This window comes from Euprymna scolopes, chromosome 19, assembly GCF_053919585.1.
Source record: "Euprymna scolopes isolate OS-2025 chromosome 19, ASM5391958v1, whole genome shotgun sequence".
NCBI classification, from domain to species: Eukaryota; Metazoa; Mollusca; class Cephalopoda; order Sepiida; family Sepiolidae; genus Euprymna; species Euprymna scolopes.
This window is the reverse complement of record NC_136500.1, coordinates 83507130-83525600: the sequence shown is the minus strand read 5'-3', so window position 1 is coordinate 83525600 and position 18471 is coordinate 83507130. Positions and strand designations below refer to the sequence as shown.

Here is an 18471-nt window from a genome sequence, read left to right as displayed (position 1 = left end):
TAAACTTCAAGTATGGCTATATATACAGGGTGTCCCAATAAAATGTATACACTCATTAAATGACCATAAAACCAACATCTATATATATAAACTTCAAGTATGGCTATATATACAGGGTGTCCCAATAAAATGTATACACTCATTAAATGACCATAAAACCAACATCTATATATATAAACTTCAAGTATGGCTATATATACAGGGTGTCCCAATAAAATGTATGCACTCATTAAATGACCATAAAACCAACATCTATATATATAAACTTCAAGTATGCCAATATATACAGGGTGTCCCAATAAAATGTATACACTCATTAAATGACCATAAAACCAACATCTATATATATAAACTTCAAGTATGCCAATATATACAGGGTGTCCCAATAAAATGTATACACTCATTAAATGACCATAAAACCAACATCTATATATATAAACTTCAAGTATGGCTATATATACAGGGTGTCCCAATAAAATGTATGCACTCATTAAATGACCATAAAACCAACATCTATATATATAAACTTCAAGTATGGCTATATATACAGGGTGTCCCAATAAAATGTATGCACTCATTAAATGACCATAAAACCAACATCTATATATATAAACTTCAAGTATGGCTATATATATACAGGGTGTCCCAATAAAATGTATACACTCATTAAATGACCATAAAACCAACATCTATATATATAAACTTCAAGTATGGCTATATATACAGGGTGTCCCAATAAAATGTATGCACTCATTAAATGACCATAAAACCAACATCTATATATATAAACTTCAAGTATGCCAATATATACAGGGTGTCCCAATAAAATGTATACACTCATTAAATGACCATAAAACCAACATCTATATATATAAACTTCAAGTATGCCAATATATACAGGGTGTCCCAATAAAATGTATACACTCATTAAATGACCATAAAACCAACATCTATATATATAAACTTCAAGTATGCCAATATATACAGGGTGTCCCAATAAAATGTATACACTCATTAAATGACCATAAAACCAACATCTATATATATAAACTTCAAGTATGGCTATATATACAGGGTGTCCCAATAAAATGTATGCACTCATTAAATGACCATAAAACCAACATCTATATATATAAACTTCAAGTATGGCTATATATACAGGGTGTCCCAATAAAATGTATGCACTCATTAAATGACCATAAAACCAACATCTATATATATAAACTTCAAGTATGGCTATATATATACAGGGTGTCCCAATAAAATGTATACACTCATTAAATGACCATAAAACCAACATCTATATATATAAACTTCAAGTATGGCTATATATACAGGGTGTCCCAATAAAATGTATGCACTCATTAAATGACCATAAAACCAACATCTATATATATAAACTTCAAGTATGCCAATATATACAGGGTGTCCCAATAAAATGTATACACTCATTAAATGACCATAAAACCAACATCTATATATATAAACTTCAAGTATGCCAATATATACAGGGTGTCCCAATAAAATGTATACACTCATTAAATGACCATAAAACCAACATCTATATATATAAACTTCAAGTATGCCAATATATACAGGGTGTCCCAATAAAATGTATACACTCATTAAATGACCATAAAACCAACATCTATATATATAAACTTCAAGTATGCCAATATATACAGGGTGTCCCAATAAAATGTATACACTCATTAAATGACCATAAAACCAACATCTATATATATAAACTTCAAGTATGGCTATATATATACAGGGTGTCCCAATAAAATGTATACACTCATTAAATGACCATAAAACCAACATCTATATATATAAACTTCAAGTATGGCTATATATACAGGGTGTCCCAATAAAATGTATGCACTCATTAAATGACCATAAAACCAACATCTATATATATAAACTTCAAGTATGGCTATATATACAGGGTGTCCCAATAAAATGTATGCACTCATTAAATGACCATAAAACCAACATCTATATATATAAACTTCAAGTATGTATATATATATACAGGGTGTCCCAATAAAATGTATACACTCATTAAATGACCATAAAACCAACATCTATATATATAAACTTCAAGTATGGCTATATATACAGGGTGTCCCAATAAAATGTATACACTCATTAAATGACCATAAAACCAACATCTATATATATAAACTTCAAGTATGGCTATATATACAGGGTGTCCCAATAAAATGTATGCACTCATTAAATGACCATAAAACCAACATCTATATATATAAACTTCAAGTATGGCTATATATACAGGGTGTCCCAATAAAATGTATGCACTCATTAAATGACCATAAAACCAACATCTATATATATAAACTTCAAGTATGGCAATATATACAGGGTGTCCCAATAAAATGTATACACTCATTAAATGACCATAAAACCAACATCTATATATATAAACTTCAAGTATGGCTATATATACAGGGTGTCCCAATAAAATGTATACACTCATTAAATGACCATAAAACCAACATCTATATATATAAACTTCAAGTATGGCAATATATACAGGGTGTCCCAATAAAATGTATACACTCATTAAATGACCATAAAACCAACATCTATATATATAAACTTCAAGTATGGCTATATATACAGGGTGTCCCAATAAAATGTATACACTCATTAAATGACCATAAAACCAACATCTATATATATAAACTTCAAGTATGCCAATATATACAGGGTGTCCCAATAAAATGTATACACTCATTAAATGACCATAAAACCAACATCTATATATATAAACTTCAAGTATGGCTATATATATATATACAGGGCGTCCCAATAAAATGTATACACTCATTAAATGACCATAAAACCAACATCTATATATATAAACTTCAAGTATGGCTATATATACAGGGTGTCCCAATAAAATGTATGCACTCATTAAATGACCATAAAACCAACATCTATATATATAAACTTCAAGTATGGCTATATATACAGGGTGTCCCAATAAAATGTATGCACTCATTAAATGACCATAAAACCAACATCTATATATATAAACTTCAAGTATGGCTATATATATACAGGGTGTCCCAATAAAATGTATACACTCATTAAATGACCATAAAACCAACATCTATATATATAAACTTCAAGTATGGCTATATATACAGGGTGTCCCAATAAAATGTATACACTCATTAAATGACCATAAAACCAACATCTATATATATAAACTTCAAGTATGGCTATATATACAGGGTGTCCCAATAAAATGTATGCACTCATTAAATGACCATAAAACCAACATATATATATATAAACTTCAAGTATGGCTATATATATACAGGGTGTCCCAATAAAATGTATACACTCATTAAATGACCATAAAACCAACATCTATATATATAAACTTCAAGTATGGCAATATATACAGGGTGTCCCAATAAAATGTATACACTCATTAAATGACCATAAAACCAACATCTATATATATAAACTTCAAGTATGGCTATATATACAGGGTGTCCCAATAAAATGTATACACTCATTAAATGACCATAAAACCAACATCTATATATATAAACTTCAAGTATGGCTATATATACAGGGTGTCCCAATAAAATGTATACACTCATTAAATGACCATAAAACCAACATCTATATATATAAAAGGCAAAATGTGTGTTAGTGTGTGTGTGTGTGCATTTTTTGTGTATGTCTACCCAAGGCTTTAAGGGGGGGGGGCTCGAGGGAGGTCACTGTTTCTTAGAACTTTTTATATACTCCCTAGATTGTAATATCTCCGATTTGTGAAAGGAGCTCGCGTGTATCTTTTATTTGGGCGACTTTTACATGCTATTTTCGGGATATTTTTTACTTTCCGCATTTTTCTTTAGGTTTTCCGTATAAAAAAGCGAAAATGTGAAAGCGAAGGCGTGTTCTCGGCTTTTCGTGCCAAGACGTCCAGAAAAGCAATCAGCTTTGATCGGCGGGAGAAACCTCTTATATCAGACAATTGCTATTCATTTGGACACTCCCCTTTATATGGGGAGCTGGTTTTCCCCAACATCTTGTGGAGAAACTGGCTTGCAGCCAAAGTTCAGTTGCATGATGTTTGACCTCATTAAATTTACACACCTGTCACTTAACTTTTTAATCGTTAAATTAAAACGCTTTTCATTTCCTCTCCTGTCATGGCTGAGCAGTAAGATGTCAGGTTTTTTCACACTTTCTTTTCCACCCTCGCCTCAAAACTTTGGGTTTAAGCCTACCTGCTTCCAAAACTTTTTTTCTTTTACACAGACAAACACCTGGGCAATGCCGGGCACCCATGCTAGTCTAATATATAAAACGCAAAATGGGCGCGGGCATTTGTGTATGTCCACGAAAGGCTTTTTGGCTGGAGGTTCTCGCGTCGGTTAGATTCCGGGAGAAGGTTTCTTATACTTCCCAGATGGTAATATCTCAGATTCGCAAACGGATACTGTCTTTATCTTTTTTTTTGATGGAGTTTTAAAAAATTTCCACCGCCCCTTCATGTCAGCAGTTTGTTTGCCTTTTTCGTATAAATAAGGCAAAACTATTTGAATGCAACCGTTTGACCTTCAAGCCGGGTAGTATATGTTCTGTAATTGCTCCTTGGTCAATGTAGGGGAAACCGTTCATACTGAGACAATTACTATTTATTCGAAAATTGCCAGAGTACCCATACTTTAAAAACGACCTTTGTGTGAGGTTTAAAAGTAACGCCATTTCTGCAAGTCATTTAATTTGAACGCTTTACACTTCTGGTCACATCATGGCATAGCGGTAAGACGTCAGGTTTTCTTTCACTTTCTTTTCTGCCTTCGCATCACAGGTTCAAGCCTGCCTGCCTACTACCACTTTTTTTTTACACCTACAAACACCTGGACAATGCCGAGCACCCAGGCTAGTTTATTATAAGAAAGAAAAGTTTCATACCTCAAAATACTGCGAACAAATATACAAACTAGCTAATTCTTGAAAGTGTTTAAATTGTTGGCCATTGTGGTTCATGAACAGCGAACAACGCTCACTAATTGAATCAAAAATGTTCCTAATCAGTCCAATTGGTGTTGACACATCTTCTTTCAATGGTTGCTTTCAACTCATTCATTGTAGCTCGTTTTGTGGTGTGAACTGTGTGTTTAACATGCCCTCATCCCCCACCCCAGAAAAGAGAAAAATCCATTGGAAGGGCGGCAAATCTAGTGAGTGTGGACAGTACATGATACTTCTTCTTCGTCCTACCTATCAGTTTTGCAGGTGACTATCAAGATATACTCTTATGTCATGATGATAGTGGGGAAGTGCTCCATCCTGCTGGAAGTGCCATTCTGTATTCCTAAACATCTCTTGGGAACGTGGCATAGCGTATTCATGTAGCAAGTTGAGATAATTTAAAGAGTGTATACATTTTATTGGGACACTCTATGTATATATATCTATACTCCTATAAATTTATTTTTTTTGTATGTATATATATATATATATATATATATATATATATATATATATTAGTGTCATACCGATTAATCGGAATCGTGAATCGGAAAAATCGGTAGTTTTCGGGGCATCAGAATCGGAAAAATTTGTGCCTAATTTCCGATTCCAAAACCGATTCTTTTAATATTTTATTGTGTTAATTTTTAATTACTGATACCGTTGATAATTTTTTTTTTTTTATTACATTTTCACCCCAAACAAGGCACATTGCCACTTTGGTGTAGGAGGCTACTATCAGGGGCAACAACTACTGGAATACTATGTTGGGATTTGGGCAGCAAGATGTCGGTTCACGTTACACTTGAACTTTTGCATGTCAGTATAGTTGGGGAAGGAGGGACCCGGAAGGGAATTCCAGAGTTTAGCGGTTCTGGGGAAGAAACTACTAGAGTAGAAAGATCTTTTACATCTAGGGATCTCTACTGTGTGGGGGTGGGATTTAGCTGCCTGTCGGGTTTGTTGAGGGTGTCTACGTCGTGGGGGCACAAGTGCTTGCAGTTAGTCAGAGCATTCACCATTAAAATACTTGTAGAACAGGCAAAGGGATGCAACATTTTGTCGATAGGACAGAGGCTGAAGCTTAGATGCCAGTTCAGGGCCTATCAGATTGGCGACTCTCTTTTGAACCTTGTCTAGGAGCGAGAGACTAGTAGCAGATGCATCAGCCCAAATGTGACAGCAATACTCCATACATGGGCGAATGGTGGCCTTATAGAGGTACAGGATACTTTTGGGTGTTAGTAGTTTTCTAGCACGGTAGAGAGAGCCTACCTTCTTCGCAGCGGCCCTGGCAACGCTTTCAATGTAATTGTTCCAACTCATGTTTCCTGTGAACGTTGGGCCAAGCAGTTTGAAAGATACTCTCAGATAAAGATATTTATTAAATATTTATTCCTTTTAAACTATTAGTAAAACTAACCTCTATAGATCATGATAATATTAAAAGAAGATCTAAATTTATTTTATCTGCGGGAATAAAACTTGAAACTTTGCAAAAATCCGCTAGATAACCTTTAGAAGGATGCAGTTTATTTTCAAGGTATTGAAAAAATTGTTTAAATTTAAAGAAATATTTTGTCAAGAAAAATAATATCAAATATTATTGCTAATTAAATTAAAAGTAGAATATAATAGTGTTGGATTTTGTCCAGGTTTTTGTCTGCTTCCTTACTCTGCATTGGCAAATATCACAAGGGATGGTGAAAAAAAGCAATTAATTTTGTTTTGTATTTTTGTAGGGGAATCGCTTTCAACTTTCATTTCATTTTTTATTGGTTTAAGTAAATGTTTTAGAGGTCACTTGTCCATCCCCTTATCAAACGGTTTAAAACGGTCAAGTCAAGTATTTTTTCGCACCTAGTTGCCAAATGTTTACAGGCTGGCTTCCCAGGGAGTTCACAGTTTAATCTTAGAAAATTTCAAATGACTGGGTGAGTTTTATTTTATTTTCCTGGGCCACTTTGTCTGACACCAGCTGTTTTTTTATGGCATCATTATTCTTCACAAACAAAAATATACATGAATGTATCACAATGAATTTATCAAAGTCTGAATAAAATAGATCAAGAGAAAACATTTAGAAATTTTTCAAATTGAAAAAGAAATTATATCTACATTTAAAAGTACCCCCCCCCCCCGCATTGAAATTCTGATATTTGTGAACCCACTAAAAATAAAATTATTTTAGAATTTAAGATGGAGAGTTAGTAGCTCATATAAATTAATCTCTAATTAAAGATGTATAAATTTTAAAAGAATCGGAATCGGGAATCAGATCGGAATCAGAAATTTTGAAAGGAATCGGTAATTGTATCGGAATCAGGAAAAATTTTGGAATTGTCTCATCACTAATATATATATATATATATATATATATATATATATATATAAATCCCAATACACTATAAATTAATAACTACACTTACTAAAAACCGATACATATCTAATTAATAACTATATTCACTGAAAAGTGTTGAAGAATAGGCTAACATAAATAACTTAGCTAAATTAAGAATGAAGCCATCCTTTCATTATCCCCCAACACCATCTCAAATGTTACCATTTAATACTAAACTAAACGAACAGAAACATAATATGTCACCAACTGGATAAAGGTGAGTGCACTTTGCATACTTACTAATTAAACACTTGAAAACGATTAACTATAATAATCTATGGGTCTAGCATGCTTGCAATTGGAATGTTGATATATACCCACAAGATGTATTATCATAAAGCAGCGTTACATAAGGAAACCAACAACATAATTGATCTCAGAGGGCTTATGAACGGAATACTCCACTAATATAGACAAATATATGCTATTATATACCTGTTTGCATGTATATAATCTGGAAAACCTATCTCTATAACGAAGCATATAAACTTATAATATATATTCATATTCTAGTATTGAGGAAAAGATAAGCAACCCAAATTAAAGAATGACAACCATCAAATTTAAGTTTATATATAGATATGAAAACCTTTGTATGTGTGATTACTTCAGACACTGAAGTAGAGTGGAAAATATAACCCCCAGTATACCACCTTTATTTAAATCATATAAATAAGCCTGTATAGTTGTTCACTGACTTAATTTAACCATGTGGACATATATTTTGTAAATAAACAAATAAATACATAATTAAAAAATAAGAAACAAATGAACAGATAATACGGCGAAGAATAAAATAAATACATAAATAAATAAATAGAGCTTATCAATAAAATAGATAGATAATGAAGTCCCTACCAGTAAAGAACAAAAACAACCATAAAGACCTAAGATAGGGAAGTAACAGTGATGGCTTTAGATCAAAGCAAAAAAAAAAAAGGCCAATAAATAAATTAAACAAGTTAAAATAATACCAGCTTGACCACACGGGATTGTACTTCCTCCTCTTCCTTCACCCCCCCCACCTACTTCCTTCCTTCATCCCATTCCAAAAGCTCTACTACTCACATTCACAAAGTATACACCCCACTTTCTTTCAGAGCATAATCCACACACAAATATATTTTATAAAAAACAAATGTAACCTTAACTCTCGTTTCAATACTGCCCCCTTTTGGGGGCTAATGAAGTGGTCTCTTTGAATTGGAATTCCACTAAAACATGTAGGCACATATGTAACCAATAAGGTTTGTAATAAACAGACTATATACCAGCTCTGTCCTCCATTGAGCACTCTTTAATAATCATGCGGGGTTTCATCTCATTTCTAGGAAACCAATCTATACAACCATCATATATATATATATATATATATATATATATATAATGAATTTATGACAAAAGTCTATATTCCAAAGTTCATCATGTTAACCATCTTTCAATTTATTTCTTTAATTCAGTTGACATTAATCATGACAAAATGCACTTTATCTTCTTTTGATGGATTGATTGTTGCTATTTCTTTTGATGAGTTAAGGGCAAAATAGATTCATTGATTGATATAATAATTAAGTGATTGATTTTGTGCTACGAAACAGATACTATCAAGAATTGTAAATGACGACTGAATTAAAGGAATAAATTGTAAGATGGTCAATATCATGAACTTTGGAATATAGACTTTTGTCATTCATTCACTATATTGCTCTGTAATTACATTGAGCTTCTTAAATAAGGATTGGTATATGTAAGGAAATAAAGTATATTTCCACAGAAATATATATATATATATATATATATATATATAACTAAACAAGAGTAAAAGTATATTCTTCTGATAGTCATATGCTCCTGTCAAATTCCTGTGAATGTGTCTTCCTCCTTCATAGTCACCAACAATAAAGCTAGGTTATTATAATTTCATACATTTTTATACATCAGTGTGTCATCGTTCCTTTAAGCACAGCAGGAATACAACAAATGTAATCGATAACCTCATCGCCAAATAAAATGCTCGAGATCATCGCTACATTAACAATGAAGTTCCACAGTGGGTGTTTGTAGGTGAAGACAGAGATGTTATAATTGTTGTATAATAACCATCTGGAATTGATGTAATCAGTTAACCGGTAAATTGCCTTCCTACCTCACTAACTCACATTTCTTCACAGGCAACAACAATAAAGATATATCATTATACTATACTTGCCCAGGCATAAAATACACTTAAATATGATATTTTAATTTGCCCAGATTTCGTATATATTATTATAGAATCGTGATTTCAAAAGTAAAAAAAAAATGTATTTCGGTGCCATCAGCTAGAATTGAAACCAAAACTGTAGCATTCAAAGCTGGCGACGTTACCACTGTACCAACGTGACATGCATATGAACTGATTAAAAATTAAAAATAAACTAAGATGAATGTACAAAATGTTTAACGATTGTTTCAATTTTGACCCATTTTTGACCCTTTAAAAACTACTTTAACTGGCTAAAGACCCATAAAAGAAAGGCCCGTAAACAATCCAATCAGTTGAGGTCCTAGTGCTGCTCTGCGACTTTTAGTTTTGGAGGAGATAAAATAGAAAATATGGAGACAAACAGCCAGGCCGACCAACAGACAGACAAACATATAACCGTTTATATATTAGATTTTCATTTATCAGTGTGTCCTCATACTTTTATAAAGAATAGAAATATAACAACTGTGAGACAGTTACAAAGCAAAACTCAACAGCAAGAAAAGAAAAAAGAAATGTCACCTCAATAACAGGGGAGTTGTCCATGTAGCTGCTATACTCTGTATGTGTTTTCCAGTCTTCCAAATCAATTATAGGCAACCCAGACAGCATCAATTCCTGCACAGAATAAAACAAACAACATTAGTTAAATGTAGTCAACTTTCCACTCTTAAAAATGCTATCATGTTAATTTCTATCTTTACACATTTAAAGTGTATATCATGTGTATATGGGTTATAGTCATTTTTTTTTTTTTTTTTTTTACAAAGGTCTCACCAGTTATCAAGGCCCGGAGGCCACTCAAAGATAAGGGTTAATGGGTATATATTAGTCAATGGGATTATAGCTAAGTAATCATAAGTAGTGGAAATTTTGTAAATTGGATTACTTAGGGGGATGGTTCATCAAGAACTTGTTTACGTTAGACTTGAAGACAATCAAATTGTAGTCAACTGGAAAGCAGTAAAACGGAAGAAAGATCCACAGGTGTGCTGTTCTAAGAAGGAAGCTTTGTTCATGGAATCTACATTTAGGTTTAGGCACAGATAACGAGTGTGGGAAATTATTGATCGTGGTTTTGGCTAGACGAGTGTTTTTTTTTATCTGTCTTTTAGTTGTCACATTCCGTGAGCGGTGTTTTTGACAAAGGGGGAAAAATTTCTATTTTCAAAATGTTGTCATAGACAGTTGTATTGCTAACAAATGATTCAGAAGATCAGTGAGTGGGTTGAACCCAGAATAGATCCTTCAGGCATGTCAGCTTCAGACTTCAACCCATCGACATCAACTTTCATTGACCTACCAGAGAGAAACGATTTGATGGTTGTGAGGGCATTTCCAAATATTCCATAGCTAATAAATCTGTGAAATGGGCCTTTGATATGCCAAGAGTTATCACCCTAGAAATTATTTAGTGATTGAAAACCATTCAGAGTGGAGATTACACCATTTGCTAATATGCACACTTATTCAATCGCATCATAATATGCTCCAGAATCAATGTATCCCGGTTTAAAGACATCATGAGGGAGGCAGACCTCTTCAGTGTACTCTTCATTCGGCGTCAAACGGCAACGCATGACTAACAGAGCTAATCACAATTACGCTTGATTGCGTATATATTTTTACACAGCAAATTTAATTTAGATTGAACGTTGTATTTTGATTTGGGAATTCCAGGTTTTCACTGTTGATGAGAAAAACAATTTGATCTGAATGGTGTTTACAATATATTTCCCTCTCATCATTTAGTATCAACAGAAAATTGACGTGTGTGTGTGTGTATATATATTTTTGCTTGAAACGTTCTACTGCAGTAAGAACAGGGAATCAAGCAAAGATTGGGCTTATCAGCCATATCCGCACTCACCGATGATGACTTCTCCCACCCTACCCTATAGGATGATCAGATGGTCCTCGTCGTTCAGACAGACGAACAACAACAACAGCAACAATATATATATATATATATATATATATATATATATATATATATATATATATATACAATTACATAAATGCAACTTTGTGTGTGTGTGTGTGTATGTGTGTGAGTTCATTCCTTATAGATTCCGAAATGGCTCAACAGATTTTCTTTAAAATTTACAGAACTTTAGTGTATAAGTCTGGGAGTGATCTTGCTTAAGTTTTGTCTCATAATAATTACTGATAATCGAAACCATTATTTTAATTTATCTATCAACGGTAAAGCCATTTTTCCATTCCACTTAGCAACAATTATAGAACAACGGGGCCGTGAAAATTCTACTTTGAGTAAGTTGATAGTATGTTGTTTTTTTTTGCATGACATGGCCTGTAGGTTCAAACTCCACACATAAATTTGTTAATTTTTTTTTCATTAACTGCAAAGAATTTTATAAAACATGAAAATTTACGTGTTTTAAAAAAAAAATTTTTTTTTTTTTGCACGACGTGGTCTGTAGATTCAAACGCCGCATGTAAATTTCTTAATGTTTTTTTTTTTGTTAACTGGAAAGAAGTTTATACAAAATAATTTTATAAAAGAAGCCGTAGGTTCTCTAGAGTGCAATGTAGAATAACATATATATTGGACTAAGTTACTGCATGAAGGCATGTGATGCTTCCTCCCGAGCAATTTCACGGATTTCAATGACAATAAAAATATAGGAGTGTGAAATATTCGTTGATCATCATTTAATCCTGGGCAACGTCGGGTCTCCCTGCTAGTATATCTATAAGTGAAAATGTGTGTGAGAACAATTCTTAACCTATATACTCAACGAATTTTAAATCTACAGATTTGAAATGTGGTATATAGAAGTATTTTTTTTTAATTCTTTTAGGATACTAATGATGACAATGGTTCAAATTGGATCATCCCAGCCGAATTAACTCAACTGCTTGTCCAGAATCACACCTATTGATAATCAGAACAAGTGTTGTTTGCAGCATCACGTGTACATCTCACTCTGATCCAAGTGATGTGTAGTTGCTGTTTTGCTGATGTGTTAGGTTGTCGCAGTCCACATCTCAAATACCACTTGGGTTTGGTTGGTTTGTTTTACGGCATATCAACCCTTTTTATGTTATTTATTGCCAAATCTAGTCATTTTGGTAAATGTTCTTATTTTTCAAGTTATTTATATCTTGAAATATTTATTAATAGAGTTAATGTACTTCCTAATTTCCGGAGTAGCATTACCGGAAGTGGTGACAAGGTAAATCAGTTCCTGAACTTTTATTGTTTTTCAATAGTGAGGCGATTTATTAAAATAAAATATAAGAAAAGGACACTATTGAAAAGTATACATTAAAAATTAACAGAATTATACAGATAAAAATAACACAATTTGTCTTTATTTGCACTTTTAATAACAAAATTAAACAAATAAGATATATAAGTTTATGAAATTATAAATTTTTTTTTTCATTTTAAAAATAAAAGATTTTTATTTGAATTTATATAATAAATATATGTTTATGAAAATATATAAATAAAATTATTGAAATTAAAATTTAAAAAATTTTAAACATCATAAAAAAACTATCCAATACATAATGTTCCCAAAATAGTCTAATTAGATTTAAAAAAGTGTTTTCAATAATTCTTAAAAAAAAAAAAAAAAAAAGAGTGCAAAAAGTATTTTCAATAATTCTGGAAAAAAAAAACAAATTTCAATAATTCTTCATTAAAATAAGACCGCAAAAACTTTTCAATGATTATTTAATAATAAAAAAGAATGATTGAAAAACGTAATAAAAAAGAGAACATGCACAGGGGAGATATAGACATGAGAAAAAAAGTGAAGGAACTGGTTTGCCTTGTCACCGCTTTCAGTAGCACAATGCCGGAAGTTAGGAAGTATGTTTTCTGACTATATCAAATAAAAAAGAAAATGTGTAAATTATGTAAAGGCAAGAAACATACACAGACATAAGTATATCATGCCTTCATCACTAGCTCGTAAAAGTCAGTAATCAGCTTTTAGAGCAATTTGTCAGGCTTCAGGTACTGTTTATTTTTTCTTCTTCAAATGGAAATGACGACTATTGTTTGCACTTAACTTACCAAATCACATTCGTTAAACATTTGGACTAACGATTGTGGAACGTATTCATGGAAGCCGGAGAGGAAGCTGTCAATTTGGCGCTGTATCGCTTTGGTCATTCGTAATTCAGTGACCAGCTGGACATATTCATGCTGAAAGATAAAATTAGTAGTTTATGAATTTAAATAAAACCAATAAAGTTATAGGTTCATTTATTTAAGATGACCTTTTGTACATTTGGTATTAGAATCAATAATCAGATTTTAACTACGCATTTTAATTACGCATATATATATATATATATATATATATATATATGCACACACACAGGGTGGAATGATAAAATTGTCACCCTAGAAAAGACAATATGATTCCATTTCCATTTGATGAAAACCGGTTTTCTTTTTTATTCCAGACCATCTACTAGTTGGCCCATTGTATACAAATCCCAAGAGCGATATGAGCCTTCTATCATGTCTGAAAGTGACACAATGTTCAACGAGTGAGATCAGAGATGCGTTGCTGTACAACTCATGCTCTCTACAGATCCAAGTTATGACAACAGGACCATTACCAGCACCCTCAAAATGTAAATCCGAATGGTTCAACACTTGAAGGCACAGCTCAATAAAGTTTCCAGACATGGTTATAGTTTTTGGTGTGGTTTCAAGTGGAGGCTACATCATGCCATCTCACATCTTCGAAGTCGGCTTGAAAGTTAACACCAAAGTATACTTGAATGTGCTGTAGAGTGTGGTGATCCCCTGGTACAATCAGGTGGTTGCTGGCAGACCTAGGTGTGATAGCAGGACTTAGCACCGGCCCATAAGTTCAAAGAGACCAAGGCAGAAGGAGTACTACGGATTTGTACTCTTCTCTCACTGCCCCACTTCCTCTTCCAACCTGAACCCACTGGACTACTTCAGTTGGTCATATGCCGAGAACATCACCAACATGACCTCCCACAACACCAAAGCCAGCCTGATCAATAATAATAAGTTAAATTTTAAACTTAAATTATTGACATAAATGGTAAGAAATGAAAATAAATTTTAATTAATATTATTTAAATAAACCTTTTAATTATAATTTCTTCTTAAGAACTAACGTATAAAGGAAAAAAACATTAACTAGTAGATCGTAACATGTAAATAAAATTTATACGAAACTATGGCGGATTGAGAAAGAAATAGAAAGACAAATCAAGGCAATCAAAAAATTTTTAAAAAAGAACATGTATAAAATATAAAAATTGGGATAGAGGTGAGTCCAACCGCATAAAATAGGGATTATGAATGTATTCATATATTATAACAAATGTATTTTGCCATCTGAAAAGTAGCTATTTTGAAATATCTTTGAATGATATAATATTTATAATTGTCCAAATGGTTATAAAACAATTGTAACGCATTAGGAAATATAACATATGATGTTCTCATTTTATATTTGGTTGTCTTGATTTTGCAAAAATATTATGTATATATATATGCATGCATGTATGTATGTATGTATGTATGTATGTTCGTCCTATGTAGAAAGGGCGAATGAACTCTTTTTCTGGGTCAACGGCCAACTAGCACCGTGTATATTTGTGTGTGTGTATATGTGTATTGGGGTAGAGAGGGCTCCCGTAAGCCGTGGTGAAGGCAACCTTTCTAGGAGAAGCAAATCTCTGATTTAAAAAACCATAAAGCGGAAGACCAGTACCCGCATTAAGTTGGTCTGCAGTTTAATTTGTTGCTGGCTATCTTGCTCTTGCTTGTTGCTGGATTTCAACATTTTGAACTGAGAGAGAGACTTAGCTGTCGTACAAAGCTAAGACTCTGTAACATCATATTTGTATAGATACTCCCTCAGACATTTGGGCTCATGGATTTTAAATGTCTGAGGGAGTGGTACTCGTCTGACAAGACGTTGCAATAATCATCATCATCATGTATGTATGTATATATCACAAAACACTTGGTCAATGATCAAAATGCCTGGAGAGCGGCCATCGACATCAATGGTGACACAACACAAAGGTGTCCAACCCCACCAGCAGTGAAAAGATGTTAAATCATACAGTAGTACTAGTAGTATATATATATATATATATATATATATATATATATATATATATATATATATATATTTAATCAAATATTGTTAAACATAACAGAATTTCTTACTTGGCTATGCCTTTTTAAATTTTTTTTTCAATTTTTCAAATGATCTTTTTTGCATCAAAATAATAAAAAAAAAATTAACAAATGTTTCACTTGTATCATGAATGTTTTCGATCTTTGTTGAATCAACTTCAGGTGACAAGAACCAATGAACCAAGAACGTGCATATGAAGTCAGACATCAAAAAAACAAACCAGTGCCATATCAGTTATTTTTTATTATTTTGATACAAAAGATATTATTACAAAAATTTAAAAAAATTTAAAAAAAGATATAATCAAGCTGTGGAATTCTGTTAGGTTTAACAATGTTTGCTTAAATGAAGAAATTGAAGAAATACTGCCTAAATACACACCACATGTGTGTGTGTGTGTGTGGATTAATCAAAAACAAATGAACACATATCTAAAGAAATGGCAGAAACACTAGAGGATGACCTCCGATCTGTAGTGGAATGGGGACAAAAATAGATGGTCACATTCGATGCTGCCAAGACTAAACTCGTTTCCTTCAATAATTACAAGAAACCTTCTCTACCACCAATCGCAATGGCCAATGACTCTTTATCTGAAAGTACATGTTTTAAATTCCTCAGCCTAACGCTCACAGGAAGCATGAGTTGGAACAATTACATTGAGAGTATCGCCAGGACCGCTGCGAAGAAGGTAGGTTCTCTCTACTGTGCTAGAAATATACTAACACCCGAAAGTATCCTATATCTCTATAAGGCCACCATTCGCCCATGTATGGAGTATTGTTGTCATATTTGGGCTGGTGCATCTGCCACTAGTCTCTCGCTCCTAGACAAGGTTCAAAATAGAGTCGCCAATCTGACAGATCCTGAACTGTCATCTAAACTTCAGCCTCTGTCCCACCGATGAAATGTTGCATCCCTCTGCCTGTTCTATAAGTACTTTATTTAATGGTGAATGCTCTGACGAACTGTAAGCACTTGTGCCCCCTTGACGTAAATACCCCTGACAAACCTGACAAGCAGCTAAATCCCACCCCTTCACAGTAGAGATCCCTAGATGTAAGAGAGCCTTCTACTCTAGTAGTTTCTTCCCCAGGACAGCTAGACTTTGGAATTCCTTTCCAGGTCCCTGCTTCCCCAACTGTACTGACATACAGAAGTTCAAGTGCAACGTGAACTGACATCTTGCTGCCCAACTCCCTACACAATACCCCTGATGCCTATGTCCCTCATACAATAAAGTGGCAATATGCCTTGTTTGGGGTGAAAATGTAATTAAAAAAAATAAAATCTACGTTTCAACGATGTTACCTGCCACATCAGGGGTTCAACAATGACTTCAATGAAGTCATTGTTGAACCCCTGACATTTTTTCCTTGGAGGTATATTTATTCCATTGAATATTACATATGATTTGTATCTTTCTAGATGTCGGATAAGTTTTCAATGAACTGGCAGATATATTTACCACATTCTTGTATCCTTTAATTAATTTCAGTGACAGTGTAAACATTCTAAAATAATAAAACTCTAGTAATACTAGAATCAATCATACGGTTCAAACTAAAAACATCACTAAACATTTAAAAATACATATTTTTACTCAATATCCCTGAAGATGACTCCAGAAGAAACTGAAAGTGTTAGGGTACACAACGAGTACGGTAAATTCATCTACTATTTCCAGCCTGAAACTCAAAAAATGAAAATATATATATATATATATATATATATATATATATATATATATATATATATATATGATGGACTCTCAGTCGATTCTCGACGTATGAGACTCCGACAATTGACCTGAAGGTCTAGAACTCAGTGTGTCGACATTCACTTAGACGTATGTGGCACTTTAGTCCTGCTAGAGACTTGCAATGGCGACTGCAGTGGTGACAGACATATAACTGCGAGAATTTAGCTCCACACTGCTCAGTATTATTTTTTGACTTGACTCTCGCTTCTTTTAGTTTTTCGATGCAAAACGCTGAGAACTCCTTGATTTTTCTGTCACACATTTCTATCCACTTCCTTCTGTCTTTTGCAGTTAGCTCAATGTTGTTATATTCAATATTTAGAACCTGCAAATTAGACTTTATTTTGTCTTTGTAACGCAACCATGGTCGTCCCACGTTTCGACGGCCTCTGTCTAATTGGCCATACAGGAGTTGCTTCGGTATCCTATCATCATCAATTTGCATCACATGACCCGCCCATCGAAGCTGCGACTGGATATATATATATATATATATATATATATATATATATATATATATATATATATATATATATATATATATTAGCGAGCATTGTCTGGAGGTAGTGGTTTCAATCCCACCCAAGTCGGTCAGAGGATTAATTGACCAAACCGTGATGATATAACAACAACTATGGAAGGCAGTAATTGCTGTGGGTGTAGTTGGAGGATTCAACATTCCTATCCCGTTGCGGTTAACCTGACGAAGGCCAGGGGAATAATTGGACGAAACGTTGTAGAAAACAACAACTAGAAGATGAGGATAATAGTCCAAAGAATTAAATGAAAAAAAAAAACAAATTTACTCATCTCCAAAATAATTCCAAAAAAATTAATTCAATATAGATATATATATTCT

General features: G+C 33.0%; 1 protein-coding gene across 2 annotated transcripts in view; it reads right to left on the bottom strand.

The window, feature by feature from the left end:
* Positions 1–18471, bottom strand: part of LOC145239796 (E3 ubiquitin-protein ligase HACE1-like) — a 181980-nt gene that overhangs the window by 18497 nt on the left and 145012 nt on the right. For both annotated transcript variants that reach the window (XM_080103315.1, XM_080103317.1), the window contains exons 22-23: positions 13726–13857; positions 10197–10292 (exon numbers count right to left, since the gene is read on the bottom strand). In XM_080103315.1, coding sequence (XP_079959441.1) covers positions 10197–10292; positions 13726–13857 — 228 coding nt within the window. The remainder of the gene's footprint in view (positions 1–10196; positions 10293–13725; positions 13858–18471) is intronic.